Genomic DNA, 18145 nt, shown 5'->3' with positions numbered 1-18145 from the left:
GTTTCTTAAAGTATGTTGATAACGATATTTCAATATGATTTATTTCCTTTGTACATGCATTTAAAAAGCATTATTCTGAGAAGAGGGTCCATCATACCAAAAAAAAAAAAAAGCTTAAGAACTTCTGGGTTAGTTAAAGAGTAGGATAAGTGTCCAGTGGCATAAAAGCCAAGAGAGGAGAGATCTGGAGGAAGAAGTGATTAAACCATGAAAATTCAACAAAGATAGAGGAGGAGCTGGGGAAAAGAGCTTTTCACTGGGAGAGAAGACTTTGGTTAACAAGTTGGGGAAAGGAGCTTTTCACTGGGAGAGACTTTGGTTAATTTTCTAGCTTTAAAGCTTTTTGAAGCCAATTTATAAAATGAGAGACGTGGGAAAACTCAGAGAGATAATATGGGGTAGATACTTGTGATCTCTGCCTACATCATGAAAAGGAGTGTTGTGGCAATATGTAGAACTGCTTTATTCTCCCAAAGGAGGAGATGATATAATCTATACCTATTTCTTCTTCCAAATCAATCCCTTCCACAACCACCTATATCCATAAAGTTTTACCCTTGTGGGTTTGTAATAGAGCAGCTGATCCAGAAGATGAAAAATTAGGTAAATATTGTATATTCAGGCAATTTTTATTTTTCTATCCTGACCCAATAATTATGCTCTATTATTTTATTTTTCCACATTGTTTTTCTTAGAGGAATTATTCCATCCATCAATATATTCAATGTATTTTCATTTCTTGATTGTTGGAAATACTTCTTGGAAATCTTTTTGTCTTTTTCAAAACTCCCATTCCCCCAAAATATGTTTCTTTATATTAAAAAAATAACTTTTTTTATTGCAAAATATTATTCAAAACAACTCTGATTTTTCTGGACCTCCAGCAAACAGGGCACTTTGCCCTTTGCTAGTGGATAAATTGGAGCAGAGAGTGATTTTGTGCTTAGCAACAGAGGATTAGACCTGAGGCTTTTGGGTTTCTAATGTTTCTCTTGATGCTTACAGAGATTAGTGAAATGTTCAGGGAATCACTGCCCAAGGCAGGGAACAGACCATATGAGACTCATTTTCCATTGGGGAGACTTCACTGTGTAGACACCATCTCCTTTCTGATGAATAAATGATTCTGGAATCAATGGCAAATCTCTTTATTCCTATTGATTGTAACATTGTGTTCCAAGAAAAATAATGTATGCTTGATAAAAAATGTATAGCAGCTTGACTGCGAGGTTATCTCATACAATTCATGAACTTCACATATAATGTGCAAGCCCCCATATTATTAAGCTGTCCTCCTGTTCTGCCCTATTTTCAAAGTTTCATTGAAACAAATTTCATTCATCACAGGATGTCTTCACTCATGAAGCTGTCGATGCAATTTTTATGTTGTTGCATTTGTGTTGCTGTTGGGATGCTGTCAGGTCTTAGTCATTTGAATAAACAAACCCTGTATGTCTACTGTGTGATATGTTAGGTGCAGTGATGGTAGTGATCAATCAGCAAGCATTGAACTCTTTTCATGTGCCAAGAAATGTTCCAGCTACTAATAGATATAAAGAAAAAATGAAATAGTCCCTGCCCTCCAGGAGCTTGCATTCTTTTGGATTAACAACATATGTATATAAGGATATGCAAAAATATATACAAAGCAAACATAAGGTAATTCAAGGCAGGAAGGAGGCACTAGGAGCTTAGAAGCATCTGAAAAGGCTTCTTGAAGGAGATAGAGCTTGAACTAAGCTTTGAAGAAGTACCAAAGCTATTATGAAACAGTGCCTGAACTTGAAGAGCTTATCAGACTAAGTGAGGAAATATGACTTCAGTTTAGCAAATTTCTTGCTAATCATGGTTTTAGTGGAAATACAAAAATGAGCAAGAGCTACCTGTTCAAGAAACTCTTAATTTAATAGTTTAGAGGTTTTAGTCATTTTCAATCTTGTCTGACTTTTTTGATCCCATTTAGAATTTTATTGGCAAAGACACTGCAGTGGTTTGTCAATCCCTTCTCCAGCTCATTTTACACATGAGTGACTTGCCCAGGGTCACATATATTCCATTTGTTTGGGAAAGAGAAAGAAGCTTTCCTTAAGGAGAGGGCATCAAGGAGGTCTTGAAACCTTATATTGCAATTGATGGAAAAGGAAGGAAGGCCTTAAAGACCTATGGGAATAACAAATTGTATATGTAGATTTGCAGTTTTATGTGCAATTATCTTTTTTATTATACTATGTTATGGAAATATTTATTTTATTCCATAAATTTAAAAAAAATTTTAAACAAAAGTGAGATAGCATAAAGAAAAAAATCATAGGGAAAGTCAGAGGCATATTGAGGAAGCTGCAACTAATCCTACTGAAATACATATATTTAAGGGAATAGGAGGGGACTAGTTCAGAAATTTGGCTTGGATTTAGATTATGTAGAACTTGACAAGCTAAACAAAAGGATTTGGTGTAATGAAACAAGTCACTAGGCTTCAGCCTGGGGAGGTGGGGAGACTAGTATGGACTTAAGGCAGTTTTGGTTCTCTTGATTAAATAACTTATTTGTAACATGATTTAGCCCTATAACATACTCCTAAAGAGGAAGGCATAGTTCAAAAGTACACACTTGCCACTGCCCCCGGACCTGATCCTGGCCTGGTTTCACATAGAATCCCATTGTAATCATTATCAAAATAGCAGATCAGAACTTTGACCCATCTGATTTAAACCCTCTGAGCCCTAAGACTGTTCCTCCCAGAGTTACTGGAGCAACTATTTTGATGGAATTGAGAAATCCCTTATTTGAATCAATTGATTGTTTTGACTACTTGGGGAGACAGGATTTCACAGCTGTTGAAAATACAGTCTTCATGAACAGATATGAAAAGAACAATCATGAATCTTCACAATCTTTATAGGAAAACTATGTCAAAGATAAATTTTAATTATAGAGGCACATTTACTTCTATAGCATTTGGGTGTTTGAAATTGCAGTTTTTATATTTAAATGGAGTTTGCCAATATTCTTTTCTTCAAGTGTTTGAGAGAGAACAAGAGAGAGACAGAGAGAATGGGGAGAGTGAAAGACAGAAAGAAACGTGGATACAACCTAGATTAACATGGGGGAAATGTTGATGCACAGGAAGAATGGGGAGAGAGTGAAAGAACAGGATGAATAGTGTGAAAGTATAGGAACGGATAAGAGGCAAAGAAGATGGAAACCATGAAGTTGTTTGTTTGCTTTCATCTTTTTTTCCTTCAACCCTCTAATCTTAGGTAGGACAAAAATGGAATATAGTATTGAGCAAAGCAGGAGATGAATGAAGATTTTCTAGTACTCGAGAAATTACACTGAGAATCATGGGATTTATATGGCTCAGAGATTTTTTTGTTTCCTCAAGAAAAGATGTTGGGGACCAGCTAGGTGGCAGTGGATAGAACACCGGCCCTGGAGTCAGGAAAACCTGAGTTCAAATCTGGCCTCAGACACTTAATAATTACCTAGCTGTGTGGCCTTGGGCAAGCCACTTAAACCCACTGCCTTGCAAAAAAAACCTCAAAAAAAAAAGATGTTGGAGGATGTTTACAGAAATAATACTACTAGAAAGTTCCATGTAAACATTTGTCACTTGACTCTCAAACAGTGAGATGATCTGAACCCCCCTCAAAAATAACAGATAATTTTTCTAACAAAATTATGGCAACATAATATTAAAAAGTTCAGAGTTTAGTTCAGACTGCAAAACAAGGACTTTTAATAATTTTTTAAAAGTTATGATAGGTGATGACTGGGCTACAGTTTCAGGCTAATCATTCATTGTTAGTTCTTCAAAACATAATGACCCAAAATATCATTTTAAAATGTTAGCTCTATGTGCAGGTTGAATAATCAATCATTTTTCCTCCTTCTGTCTGATACAGTGACTGATAGTCTTTTCTTTCGAGTTATTCCTTGTGATTATACTACTGTCTCAAGAAAGCTCTTCTGAAAATATAAGCAACAATTTAACAAATTTTCTATTTTTCAATTACCATGGATTTCATTTTTTCAATTAAAAATCAAGAAATCAGAAGGAGTGAAGACATGAGATAGCACAGGGCAAGTGTAATAAATTCTTGAATGAATAAAAGAAATGCATCAGCAAACAGGAGGGGGAAGAGAAAAAAGCGGGGAGGCAGGGGCTGTCTCTTAACTAACTAGCTAGGGATTATAGTCTATATGTTGACCACCAGCCAGTGGTGTCCTGGCTGTCAGGTAGCTGGAAAAGAAGCTACTGCAGAGAAGACCCTAGGTAGTCCCAGGACTAGATTCTAATGCTAGGCAAGGTTGGAAAATTGAATATCCCCTCCTGAAAATTATGTGGCCCTGACAGAAATTCACTTGGAAACTGGATTCTGCCTAGTTTTTTAGATTCTTCACTGTAGTTCACATGAACTGATTCATCTCACCATCACCAATACCAAAAAAAAAATTCAATAAATTCAAATTCAAAATAAAAGCATTTATAAAATGTAATATCAGCAACTATTCTTCATTTCTTCATGCATATTGTTGTAGCTATGATCTGAGAAACTATCAGGCAGCTTGAGAGTATCCTAGGTTTAAATAGTGTAAATAAAAGGACACACAAGCCCAACTTTTCCTGCTTTGCGGTTTTTCTGGGGCTAACCATCTCTGAGTATGGAAAGTAGGGAGGGAAGAGGACAGAAGATGAGGAGAAAGAAGTGGTTTTTGACAGTAGATATCTACTTCTTTTGTGATATTATTGAATCTGTTCAGAGTGGAGGGACTGAGGCACAGGAAATTGTAAGGAATAAAGCAACAAGCTCTGGAAGCTGATTACATAATCTGGCAATTGATATAAAAATTGAAAATAATCCTACAAAATTTAGTCCTTGGAAAAAAAGGAAGCCCATATGAGCCACTGGGAGTAAATTAAACTCTGACTATAGAACTTGCCAAAGATTTTTCTACTTTATTTTATTTGAATGACTCAGGATATCAATTTTAAAAGGTCCTAAAAACAGGCAAAAGCAGTTTTCATTTTTGCTTTCAGTTTTCTTATGGTGAACATCCATCATTGGGCATTCTGATCTGGAAATGCATTCTGGTAAGCCAAATAAACTATTTCTGCTAACCTACATGATTTATAGGACACAACTGAGATGAGCAAAGTGATCTGGCCAAATGAATCCAATTACAGTAAAATTCCAGTAGGCCAGAATCCAACTAACTAGAATATTCAATTAATTGAATTCCCTTAATCCTGCACAGTTTGTGAGTGAAATAAACAAATGACTACAAAATTAGTCAGTAATGAGGGTTTATTTAATTTAAACAAACAAATTCACTTTGTACTTGATGAAGGAGAGACTGGGATAGTAAGTAACTTGATATAGTAGACAAAGCATTGAATTTGATGTCATGGGTCCTGTGTTTGAATCCTGACTCTGCTTCATTACTTCCTGTGTTATTCTAAGTCATTTTTCTATAACTTTTGTCATCTGCAAAACAGGAGGTGGGGGAGGAAAAGACTGGAAAAACTTTTAAGTCCTGTGATTCTTTAACTTTCTGCCATCCCCAGCATCTTCTATGTTTATAGTACCATATAGCAATCACTCATGGCACTGAGGTATTTATGGATCTTAGTCATTGAGAAAGATTAAAAGTGTTTAAAAGTACACTTGATGATGATGTCAAGGATGATTCTTTCCTTTCTGAAATCAACAGAGAACCAGCTAGGGATTATAGTGTATAGGTTGACCATCGGCCAGTGGTGTCCTGTCTATCAGATAGTTGGAAAAGAAAGTATTCTATGTTTATATGAAGGCTTTCCCAACAAATCCATTATATCCCCCTAATTACAAAAGATACTCAGGATACATATGAGTAGCCAACCCCACTCCCCCTCTGCCTGAGCTTTTCTCGGGTGAGAGATACTAGCCTCAGTCTCTTATATAGATCTAAGAATATAATCTGTAATTTAATTATTGAAAAACTAGAAAAATGGAAAAAATCTCTCATTTAATGTTCAAAGCCATCACCCTGCTTTTGGGAAGGCATCCCTTGCCTCTTGATGTCTTGAGTAGCATAAGTCGAATCTGGAACCCATGCCTCAAGAGGAATGTTTATAAACCTACTACAAAAAATGCTTTCTTTTTTACCAATCAAGGGACTAAATTAATATATTTCATAAATGTCTTTTTAAAGGGTTTTCTAATTAGAATACAAATATCCTAATATAATGGGAAGAGGGGTGGGGTAGCCAAGTGCTTAGGTGCTTACTTAGCTTAATCTCATTGCCTTGCAAAAAAAATTTAAAAATATGGTGGAAAGAGTGCAAGGTCCTGGATTTGAGTCTCTGATCTTCCTCCTCTTTCCTTTGTGATCTTGGACAAGAAATTTTTATCTTTGGAGAACTTAAGTTTCCTCATCTATAAAAGGTGCAGAAAGGGTAAATGACTAATTAGGTCCCTTTTCACTTTCATGTCTTATGTTTTCATGATCCTCAACCCAGGCAGCCCTCTTCCCAAAAAAGATCCCATATATAACACTTTCTAATTATTCTGTAAAAGTTTTATTGTACATTGTTCAGGCAATGGCTACCTTGTAAAAACTGAAATGTTTGTAATTGAAGTTCTCTACATTTCTTGTTATTGTCTGAATTTTACTGTCCATCTGTTTACTTTTAAAATTTTAATTTTTTTTCTACAAATCTTTTTTTATTTAATTTATAAAATTTTAATTTATTTTATTTTTAATTTATGGAACAAAACAAACACTTTTGTGACATAGTATAATGAAGAAAAATGATTGCACATGAAACTGCAAATTTACTATGTATAGAATGATTTTTACATACATATACATATTTGTGTCAATTGGCAATAGTCTTATTAAAAGGTTAGTTATGAGAATAAAGGAAAAGAGTTGGGGGGTTTTTAACCTCTAAATAGAAATAATACTTTCAGATATATAGTAAACTCACACTTTTATTGTGTGATAAGTGTGAGTAGTGTGTATTACCTAGTAGTTGGTAAGCTCCATCAGGGTAAGCACAATCTTTTATCACAAGTTGACATCCCCCTTTGGGGCTATCATAGGACTCAGTACACAATTAGTGATTGAATTATTGGATTGTTGAATTTGTTGACTATATAGTTCATTGGTTATCTAGGCCAGAGTTGTTGACTAGGAAGCTCCAGCTTCCTGACTCCAAGCCCAGCACTCTATTATCCACCCCATCCTCTTCCTCCTCATCCTTAGTCTTGTTTGGTTTCCATTTTTGTGGATTTGGGTGGTTCAACTCTCTCTCCTCCTCATCTTCACTGTCCTCTTATTCAGATTTACTATCCTCTTTCTTGGCATTCTTCCCATTTTTCCCCTTTGCTTTAGCTGGAGGGGCTTCCTTCTTGCCTTTGGCTGGGATCACCACTTTCTTGGCAGGGCCCATGGCTGCCTTCTTACCGGAGTCATGACTGCTTTCTTGGCGAGTGTGGTGCCAATAATGGCTTATTTGGCTGATGATACCGATCTACACATGAGGGTGAAAATGGAGGAGAAATGTAGATTATAATGAGGGGATGATAGTCTCATAAAGGTTTTAGAAGAATGGAGGAAAAAGTAATTTGTTGTCAGTCAGAAAGGATCCGATATTTTGAATAAAGAGAGAGTGAATATGTTTAAGGAGTAATTTATTGGAGAAGACAGAAAGCATTGGGATCCAAAGCACAGGTTAAGTGGTTGACCTTGGTTAAGAGAGCACTTCATTGTTGATCAATAAGCATTTATTAAATATCTTTTTATGTGCCAGGAAGGCTGGAGGCACAAAAAAGATACAACGATACTGCCCTCAAGACACTTACAATCTAATAGCGGAAGACAGTAAACAAACAAATCCTATATACAGGCTGGTTGACTTTTGGAAGGTTTGAAGAGAGAAGGTATAGAATGGTTTCTGGAGGCAGTAGAGTAGTGATTCATTAAGGAGGTAGCTAAAACCTTACTGAAATGAGAACCCAAATGAGATCAAGTAATCAATGTGACATATTTGCTAAGTGAAACAGGGAAAGCAAATGTTTTCCTGAAGGGAAAAAAAAATTCACATTCTTTTCAGAAAACACACTGCATCTAGAGTCATTGCATAATTATTTAGCATAAGGTATTAACTTGAACAAAATCCTAAAATGGCAATGTTTTTATAGTAAGGAATTAAACATGTCTCCTTTTTGTCTTCCTGTCTTTGTAGCATCTGAAAATTCTCAAGTGCAAGATAAGAAGGTTCCTGCACCTGGCCACCCAACCTCTGCTGCGTTAGGACAAAATCGCAGTGTACCAGGAAACAAACCAGGTGAGCCAATCCGGAGATTGATGCCAGCATTCCACAGAGTACCCCATAAACCTAGGGACTGGGCAGGAAGATAAGTCTAAACTGAGAAGTGATGAATCCACAGAAATAAATGTAAATGCCTACCGGTGGGTTAAGAAAAATCAACTGCCCAAAGACAAGATGGGGAGGATGTTGTAGCTAAAGCACTATCCACAAGGAAAAAAGATCCACATTCCACAGATCAGTAGTCTACAAGCTTCATATGAATAAATTTTGTGAAATGGAAATCAAAAAAGCAATGCTAACTTTGTTTGCAATGAAAGGCAGTGCCCAAAATAGAGAAGATGAAGACTGTTATAATCTCCCATGTCTAGTTCTGGACATCATCACATATTAGGAAGTCTCCATTGTATGGCAATCAGTATGAAATGTAGCCACCATCTATGTGAGGATCACAGAATATTTAGCCTAAAGAAGAGCTAATTTGGGGCAGCTAGGTGGTATAGTAGATAGAACACCGGCCAGGAGTCAGGAGTACCTGACTTCAAATCTGGCCTCAGACACTTAATAATTACCTAGCAGTGTGGTCTTGGGTAAGCCACTTAACCCCCATTTGCCTTGCAAAAAAAACCCTAAAAACAAAAAAGAAGAAGAAGAAGAACTAGTTTGAGGAAACTTGATATATGTCCCCTAGTTATTGGAAGACTGTCATGAAAGAGGGATTAGATTTGTTCTCCTCATCTCCTAGAAGCTAAGAGGCAGCTCTTGGATCACTGTAAGGAAAAATCTTTCTAAAAATTTATCAAAAGTGGAATTGTTCTCTTGTGAGTAGTGAATTCCCCTTCATTAGGGAATATCAGTGGTAGGCTCTTTAGCTACTTATTGGATATGTTATAAAAAGGATGCTTATTCAGGCACAAGTTGGACTAATTGACCTGAGATCACTTCCAGTTTGTGATATTATGCCCCCTCAAACATCATTCTCCTAACTTTTAAAATTGATCACTCCATAGAGTATACACTGCCATATATGCAAATCTCATAAATTCTGCATATATAGTCCCAAACTAAGTCATGTACATTATAAAATAATCAAAATAGTTGCTAAAACATGACATAAAAGAGATAACATTTTGAAAATAATTTTTATTCATTAATAGCATTTTGTTCTCACTGAAAATATAAGTAATGAAATGTTAAATAATGAAATTTATAAAATATATTAAATTATTTAGAATTTGAAAAACAAAATGAAACTTTAATGAAAGTAGAGTGATTAAATGTACTGATTTAACACTCTTGTCATCTGTGATATGAAGGTCTAGCTGTGACTTCAGTTTATTTCTGTACTTGGTTTTAATGGTTGTAATTGCTGGGAAGATAACTCACAAAGATAGAATTATATATTTACCTGCTGTTGTTGTTGTTGAGTTATATCCGTGTGACCTCATTTGAGATTTTCTTAGAAGAGCTCTGGGGGTGGATTGCTAATTCCTTCTCCAATTTATTTGACAGTTGAGGATCTGAAGCAAACAAGTGTCTGAGGATGGATTTGAACATGGGAAGATCAGTCTTCCTGACTTTAGTCTGGTACCATCCACTGGGCCATAAATACAAATGGAAGAAGTGCATAATTGCTTCATTTACTAAATGATTATTTGTATTGAAATCCAACTAGTAAATTTCTCTTTTCTGATATCAGCCATTCTTGCAAACCATTAGCATATTTCTGTATCATATTTTTAACTAACAAATCAAATAAGATATATATATATATATATATAAGATATAGTGCTTTGTAAATACCAGCTATTGTTATTGTTAGTGATAATAATAAATATGCTCAAAACCAATTGAAACTTCATTTGGAAGATTTTTCAGTGGGTTAGAAATTCTTTTTTTAGGGTTTCTTTGTAACTGTACAAATATGAGTGTTTTTAGCAGTGATAGTTATATGATTGAAGTTTCCAAGAAGAGAGGGTGGTTAATAGTGTTATATATTGCAAAGCAGGAAAGAAAAGTGAAGAATGATAAAAATCCAACATATCTGACAAATAAGGCATGAACTTTGGAAATAATAGTTTTAGCCAAGTGCAGAATCAAAGACAGCAAATATGGTAAGAATATAGGAGACTAGATTCTAGGGTATCCTTGATGATGACCTAGGGAAATTCTAAAGAGGTTAGTCAAGACCAGGGGTTAGAGAGGGGGAAGAAAATATAAAGGAGATCTACAATGCAGATCACAATCCATCCATGTCTGCTCATCCTGTGTCTTATTCTGTCCCACTAAAACTGAAAACAGAAAAGAGACAAGCTCTCTTACTCACCAGACTTACTCAGAGTTCAGAACACCCCCTTTCCAATGAGTTAATCTGGGATGCAAAGTGTGATTACCCTGGGGAGAGGAGAGAGAATTTTCCTTTGTGGGGATCCAGATCATGGTTATTTTATAACTATCTTAAGGTCAAAAGGGAGCAGTTCAGAGTTTACATGTTCACAACTACCTGTGGAGTAGAGAATAGGTGGAAGAAACTTGTACAGTAATGGACAAATGGAGATATCAGAGTTCTATTGGTGATAAGAGGGTAAAAAGTGATCAATATTACTATTTTCTGATTGGTTAACCCTTTGAGTCTTTTATATTGGGAGTTTTCAGGCCCTCAATTTAGATATGGACCTCAAACTACTATAACTTTTCTTAATCATGAATTGCAAATAAGATATCAGAATGTTATTTGCTTCACTTGGTAATGTTTCTCTTAATTGCAATGGTTGCATTTAAGGCCAAAATTGCTAATTATGACTCTGCCCCGACCACTCAGTTAAAAGCAACAAAACAGTAAGATTTAGATATAGTTAATGTCTATAGTCCTCAATATGTAAAATGAATATAACTCATTTTTATTTTTTACTTTGTTCAATTTTTTTATTAATGTCCATCTCTTTTATGACCTTTTCAGAAATTATTTTTAAATGTTTGTACATTTAGTAAATTGTAAGGGGAATTATGCCCTCTCCCACCCTTGCTGTATAATGATAGTGTAATTTTACTAAGATTTCATTTGTATACAGTACTTAAAGTGTTAGATGTGTATCCTGCTGGGGTACAAATCAAGCTAGCAGCTAAACATAATACAAACATAATTTCAGCCCATGTACTCACAAATTGTTGTTTGACTGAGAAAGAGCATGAAACATGATACAATTATAAAAACTCAGTGGGAAAATATAATGATAGCCTGCATGTTAAGGAAAGTGCTGCCTATGTTCTCTGAAACCCTTCTACCTTCTGTGTCCTTCATTGTGTCTTTTCTCTGATTAAAAGTGAATTGATGGGACCAAAAAGAAAAAAGGCAGCTACCAAACCCTGGAGAACAGTCACCTTTGTCCTAGGCTTTCATATTATATTATTGGAAAGACAGTCTTGATAAAAAAAATTTTTTTGAACTTCAGTTTATAATCAATAAAGAGAAGTAAAATCTGTTGGAGGAAAACTCAAGTAGACTTGGAAGAAAGAACCAATTTGCATAACCAACCAAAAAAAAATAAAACAAACTCAGAATGAGCTCTCCTACTGACTGATCCCAACTACCTGGTGAATGGTAGTCACTTGAAGAGTAGAGGCTTAGTGGAGGACAAATCGCTCTTGAGATGACCTTCTTGCTCCTGTACTTGGAGTTTATACTCTTGAAACATTTCTTACTTATCACTTATGCCAGAAAGAAAAGTTATTTCCTTAGGAACTTTCCCTGACCCAACTGGAAGAACAAATAACAAAATGAAAAGATCCTCTGATGGGACATGTATGGTGTTCAAGTAAACTAAGAGGGAGACCAATTAAGAGGCCATTGCAGTCATCTAACCATAAAATGATGAAGGCTTCAACTAAGGCCAAGGGAGGAAAAGAGTTAAAGGCAAAACATGTACATGAGGTTGAAAGCAAGATTTGGCAACTGATTGAATGAGAGAAAGGAAGAAATCCCAAATAACTCTGAGATTGCCAACATAGGAGACTGGAAGATTGTGGTAGTGACTTTTTAATCATGTCTGACTCTTTGTGTCCCCATTTGAAGTTTTCTTGGCAAAGACACTGAAGTGGTTTGCCATTTCCTACTGCAGTTCATTTAACAGATGTGTAAACTGAGGCAAACAGGGTGAAGTGACTTGTCTTGAATCACAGGTTAGTAAGTATGTGAGGATAGATTTGAATTTAGACCTCCCTGACTTAAGGTCCTGTGCTCTACCTATTGAGCCACCCAGCTGCCCCAGGAGATTGTGGTGTCTGTGATAGATACATGAAAGTTTGGAAGAAGGGCTGGTTGAAGGAAAACGGATAAGGAAAAAGATTTATTTCTCAGTCATCCAATTTAAAATGTACAATAGAATGACTAATATGGAAATGTGATTTGCATGATTACACAGGTACCAAATTGCTTATCATCTCACAGAGAGGAAGAGGGTGAGGGAGAGAATTTAAACACAAAATTTGTAAAAATAAATGTTGACAAATTGTTTTTACATGTAACTGGAAAAAATATTACTTAAAAGCCAAGTAAAATAAAATATAAAATGGGTAATTGTTGGTGGGGAATTGAAGCCCACTAGAGAGACAGGAGTTAGATATATATAGATCTCTGAGTCCTCTGCATAGAAAGAATAATTAAACCTATGGGAGCTGCCAAGATCACCAAGAGAGAGAATTTTGAAAGAAAACCACAGATAGAGAATATAAAATGAGAAACCAATAAAGATTGAGAATAAGCCAGCAAAGAAGAATTAGAAGAAATCAGTGTTAGCAAACCCCAGTATGAGAGAGAGAGAGAGTGCTTTCAGGAGCAGAATGTGACTGATGGTGTCAAAAGTTGCAGATATCAAGAAGAATGAGAATTGGGAAATAGACCATTAGATCAAGAGATTGGTGATAACTTTAGCTAGAGAAGTTTCAGTTGAGAAGTAAGATTGGAATCCATATTGCAAAGGGGTGAGTAGTGAGTAAAAAGAAAAAAAGTAGTGTGAATGAGTATAGATAGGTGTTTATAGAAATTTGGATTTGTTTTTTTTTTGCCCCTGAGAAAGGGGAGTGAGAGATACAGGATGATAGCTTGAAGGAGTAATTCAGTGAAGATTATTTAAGTGTGGAAGAGATTTGTGCATGTTTGAATACAGTAGAGAAGGAACCAGTAAATAAAGAGAGGCTAAAGACTGAGGTGAAGATTGAGGTGGCACTCTGTTGGGGTCAGGGGTATGTATGTTAGAGAATGGCTCTTAAGGGCTCATGAAAAAGGGCCATCTCATTGTCAGACCAGAGGAAAGGAGTAAAGAGTGTGATAGGATGTCAAAAAAAACTGGGAGATGAAGGATGGAGAGGAGTTTCTTAAATGACTTCATTGAGATGAGGTCCTCAACTGAGAGCCAGTGAAAAAGAGGAATTGTGAAAAACAAGTAGAGAGAAGGTTTAGAATAGCTTAGAATCAATTAGAGATGAGTAAAAGGATTGCCAGCTGATGTGAGGGCACATTTGAAGTTGGATAATGTGAATTTAGGATATAATTTAGTCAGCATGGTTGTATGACTTCCTCCATTTTCATTCAGTTAAAGAGTGAGGCCTGAAAAAAAAGGTTTTGGCAATTAAGAAATTACTGGGGAGGCAGAGCCAAGATGCAGAAATAACTAAAAGAATTGCCATCCCCTATCTTTAAGCAGTTCTAGAAAACATAATCAGACTAAAACCTGATTAGAAAAATTAGGAAATCAGGGGAGGAAAAATATTACAATTAGATCTTTTTCTAGACAAAGCTGGCAGAAGAAAAGTGAGGTCTGTGGACACTAGAACAGCCAGTCACCATACACAGCACATTCTACTCAACTGTCACAGTCTAGTGGAGAAAGAAGACACTACCATAGTTATTCTGCAATATTCTATATTATATTTAAGTCTATTACATTAGAGGAGTATAAAACAGAGTATTGTGTGTGGTCCAAGTAAAGGAAAGAAGAAAAGAGAGAAAAGGAGGGAAGAAAAAAGGAAGAATGAAGGGAGGAGGGAAGAGTTACTCCTCCACATTATCTTAGTATGATTTGCATGATTACACAGGCATCAAATTGCTTTTCATCTCAGAGAGGAAGAGGGTGAGGGAGAGAATTTGGATCACAAAATTTGTAAAAATAAATGCTGACAAATTGTTTTTACAAGTAATTGGAAAAAATAAAATATTACTTAAAAGTCAAGTAAAATAAAATATAAAATAGGTAATTGTTGGTGGGGAATTGAAGCCCAATTATCTTAACCACACACAAAGATGGGCATATCCTCAACCTTGCCATCACCCACAAACATGCCTCTTCCACATTTTTCCCTTAATCCAACTATAAGGAATTGGTTTTTTTGCTTCTCCTACTGCCTTCTTTTCCACAGCCCTACTCTTCATTAGCAGCAGTACCCCCAATACCTTGACTTCTCAATCCTTTCCCAGGCCATCTCCCTCATACTAGCTATTACCCTGACCTTCTCTTTTGAATCCCTAACCCTCTTATCATAAGGCCGATTATGCCCAACCAAGCCTCAGCTTGGACCATCTCCACTATTCATCACTTTGACCCTTACACCTGTGTTGCTAAAGGAAGATGGAGAAAAATCACACAATTGCTCTTATTAGGTCCCCTACAGATTTACATTATAGAACTTCAATAGGACCTTCACTGCTTCTAAGGCAATCCTGCTCTACCTCCCATATCAACTTATTCTCCCTCTCTCTCTGCAGCAGCTCTTCCAAACCTTTTCATTGCCACTCTCTTGCCTGAAAAATCTTGCCTAATATTTTACAGAACAGATTGCCTCCTGTCACCCCCATTGTTTCACTTCTTTTCAATCTTTCCCACTCAACCATCTTACAAACATGCCTCTGTCTCCCCTATTCTGAAAAAATCTTCACTTGATCCTTCCATCCTTCTATCATTCTATATTTCTTATGCCCTTTGCAGCTAAACTCCTTGAAAGGGCAATCTTTAACAGCTACTTCTATTTTCTCTCCTTACTCTCAGGGTCTTTCACTGGAACTACTCTTTCCAAAATTACTAATGATCTCTGAGATGCCAAACTGAATGGTTTTTTCTCAATCCTCAAGCATACATATATATTGGAGACCAATTAGATCATAAGTTCCTTGAGGGCAGTAACTGTCTTTTGGCATCCCCAGCAGTTAGCACAGTTTCTGGCACACTTTATTGGATTCAGTTTATTGAATTGAAAGTACTCAGAATTGAAAAATAGTCAGAGTCCTTATCATTTCATTAATGCCTTTATAGAAAGGCAAGACTGACCTCTTATCTCAACCTCTGAAGTTAAGAAGCAATGACTTTCCTCTGTCCACTACACATCCATAGTTTTCCTTAATAACTTTAGTTGTTCAGTCATTTTTAGCCATATCTTATTCTTTGTGATCCCAACCATGGTTTTCTTGGTAAAGATACTGGAGTATTTTGTCATTTTCTTCTCCAACTCATTTTATAGATAACTGAGGCAAACAGTGAAGTGACTTGTCCAAGGTCACACAGTTATAAGTGGCTGAGGCCATATTTGAACTCAAGAAGATGAGTCTTTCTGACTCCAGGCTTGATGTTCTATCTATCCCACTGTGCTACTTCGCTATTTCTCCCTTAATAACTACCAGATCTCCAATTTTCCCTCAGAAATTCTGCCTCTTCCTATTTTCATGATCTTGGGCAAGTAATTGAAACCTCATTTTGAGAATCAAATGAATTAATATATCCAAAATTGAATTTTAACTCTAAAATACCTGTTGCTAAAATGTTTATTGCTATACATATACATACAAATGTCTGTTGCCATAGTGAATATAAAGATAAACTTGGCATTTAGGGAATATGTGATTCTTTGGCCAAGCTTTCATATAGGCTTCCTTAAGGTACTCATTTGTCCCTTGCCATTGTCACATTCATTTATTGCCTGCCTCATGTAAACAAAATGCCAGATAAAACAAAGAGTAACTAAAAACTGAATTATAGAGAACCACAAAATATTGAACTCAGAGATCTCTAGGTCAATCCCTTCTTTTGATGGAGGAGGAAATTCAGGTTCCAATAAAAAGACGACTAAAATGACCTGTGACAGAGTGAAACCAAAAGCCCAGGACATGAGAGGAAGTATGGTTCAGTGGAAAGGGTACCTGCTCCAGAATCAGAAGATCTGGGTTTAAATCATACCTCTCTGTGACCTTGAACAAATCACTTAACCTCCTGGGCCCTCAATTTTCTCATCCATCAAATGGGAACATTGGATTAGATGGCTTCTGAGGTCCTTAGAAAGATGATTGTTCTCATTTTTCCATTATAGAACATGCTGCCCTGCTTGTATTCTCCAAGTTTTCATCACCTAAATAGGATAGGGGAGAGGGGGAAATGAGCCAATCTTTGGAGTGGAAGGAGCAGAATAGGCACAGAATGGGAAAATCAGATTCAAATGCTGACCCCAGCCAGTTACCTTAGGTAAACCATTTGACTTTGTATGGGCCTCAGTTTCCTACCTATAAATGGAGTTGTCTTAGACACCTACCAAAATCCTTTCTAGCTTTAAGTCTACAATTCAGTAGCTTCTTTTGTTTATTTATTTGTTTGTTTGTTTATTTATTTATTTATTGCAAGTCAATGGGTTGAGTGTCTTGCCCAAGGTCACCTAGCTAGTAAGGTATCAACTGTCTTGGGCTAAAATTTGAACTTAGGTCCTCCTAACTCCTGGGTCAGTGCTTTATCCATAGTACTGCCTAGCTTTGGCCAATACAGTAGCTTCAAGAAAGGTTAAAGATAGATTCATGATGGATAGATCCATAATACGTTAATAATGTTCTGCTTTAGCCTTTCCCACTTAACTTTGATTCACCTCCTTTCAAATGAAAATAATATCTGTCTTTCTCTTTCTTTCTCTCTCTCTCTCTCTCTCTCTCTCTCTCTCTCAGCCTTCATAGATAAGATAGAAAATGCTTTTAAAAATTGAATTTCACTGTATTTTGTAAGGACAGCTAGGTGACACAATAGATAGAGGCTTAGGCCTAGAGTCAGGAAGATCTGAGTTTAGCAGGGCCTTCAGTTATATACCAGCTATACTACTATGTTTGCCTCAGTTTCCTCAGTGGTAAAATGGGGATAATAGGCACCTACCAACCAGGGTTGTTGTGAGGGGAAAAATGAGATAATTGTAAAAGGATTAGCCCAACATAATAAGTGCTATATAAATGTTAACTATTAGTAGTAGTAGTAGTAGTAGTAAACTATCTGTTAACCTGGGTTCTAGGTGACACAGTGGATAGAGCCCTTGGGCTGGAATCAGGAAGTTCAAATCCAACCTTAGACACTGTGACCTGGGCAAGTCATTTTACATTGTTTGCCTCACTTTCTTCATCTGCAAAATGAGCTGGAGAAGGAAAATGGCAAACCACTCTAATATCTTTGCCAAAAAAAAAACTTAAATAGGCTCACCAAGAGTTGGACAAGTGAAATGATTGAACATCATTAACCTGTATAAAAAAAAAAATCTTTAAAATTTGCAAAAAAAAGTTAGTTAGCAATTTACCAAGATAGTAATAATGTTTTAAATATATAACTAAATTATTCACTGAATCTTTCTCTTCCATTCTAATTTTGTTTTTATTTATTCTTTTTTCAGATCCTCCACCTGTACTAAGAGTTGATGACAGACAACGGCTGGCCCGAGAAAGGAGAGAGGAACGAGAAAAGCAGCTAGGTAACACAGAATCAATATTTGGTCATTGAATTTGGATTGTTTTTATGACTGTGGGCAAAGTCATTTAACTTC

At 36.1% G+C, this 18145-nt stretch overlaps 1 protein-coding gene across 3 annotated transcripts in view; it reads left to right on the top strand.

Annotated features, from left to right (window-relative positions):
* MAP7 (microtubule associated protein 7) overlaps positions 1–18145 on the top strand; it is a 229253-nt gene that overhangs the window by 147741 nt on the left and 63367 nt on the right. For 2 of the 3 annotated variants that reach the window (XM_074187667.1, XM_074187668.1), the window contains exons 2-3: positions 8234–8335; positions 17996–18073. In XM_074187667.1, coding sequence (XP_074043768.1) covers positions 8234–8335; positions 17996–18073 — 180 coding nt within the window. Of the gene's footprint in view, positions 1–5070; positions 5096–8233; positions 8336–17995; positions 18074–18145 lie in introns of those variants that run through there. The other variant, XM_074187669.1, reaches the window with a different exon arrangement.

The sequence above is a fragment of the Macrotis lagotis genome, chromosome 5 (assembly GCF_037893015.1).
Source record: "Macrotis lagotis isolate mMagLag1 chromosome 5, bilby.v1.9.chrom.fasta, whole genome shotgun sequence".
Taxonomy (NCBI): domain Eukaryota; kingdom Metazoa; phylum Chordata; class Mammalia; order Peramelemorphia; family Peramelidae; genus Macrotis; species Macrotis lagotis.
Note: the sequence above shows the minus strand (reverse complement) of the source record. Positions and strands in the feature narration are given on the sequence as shown.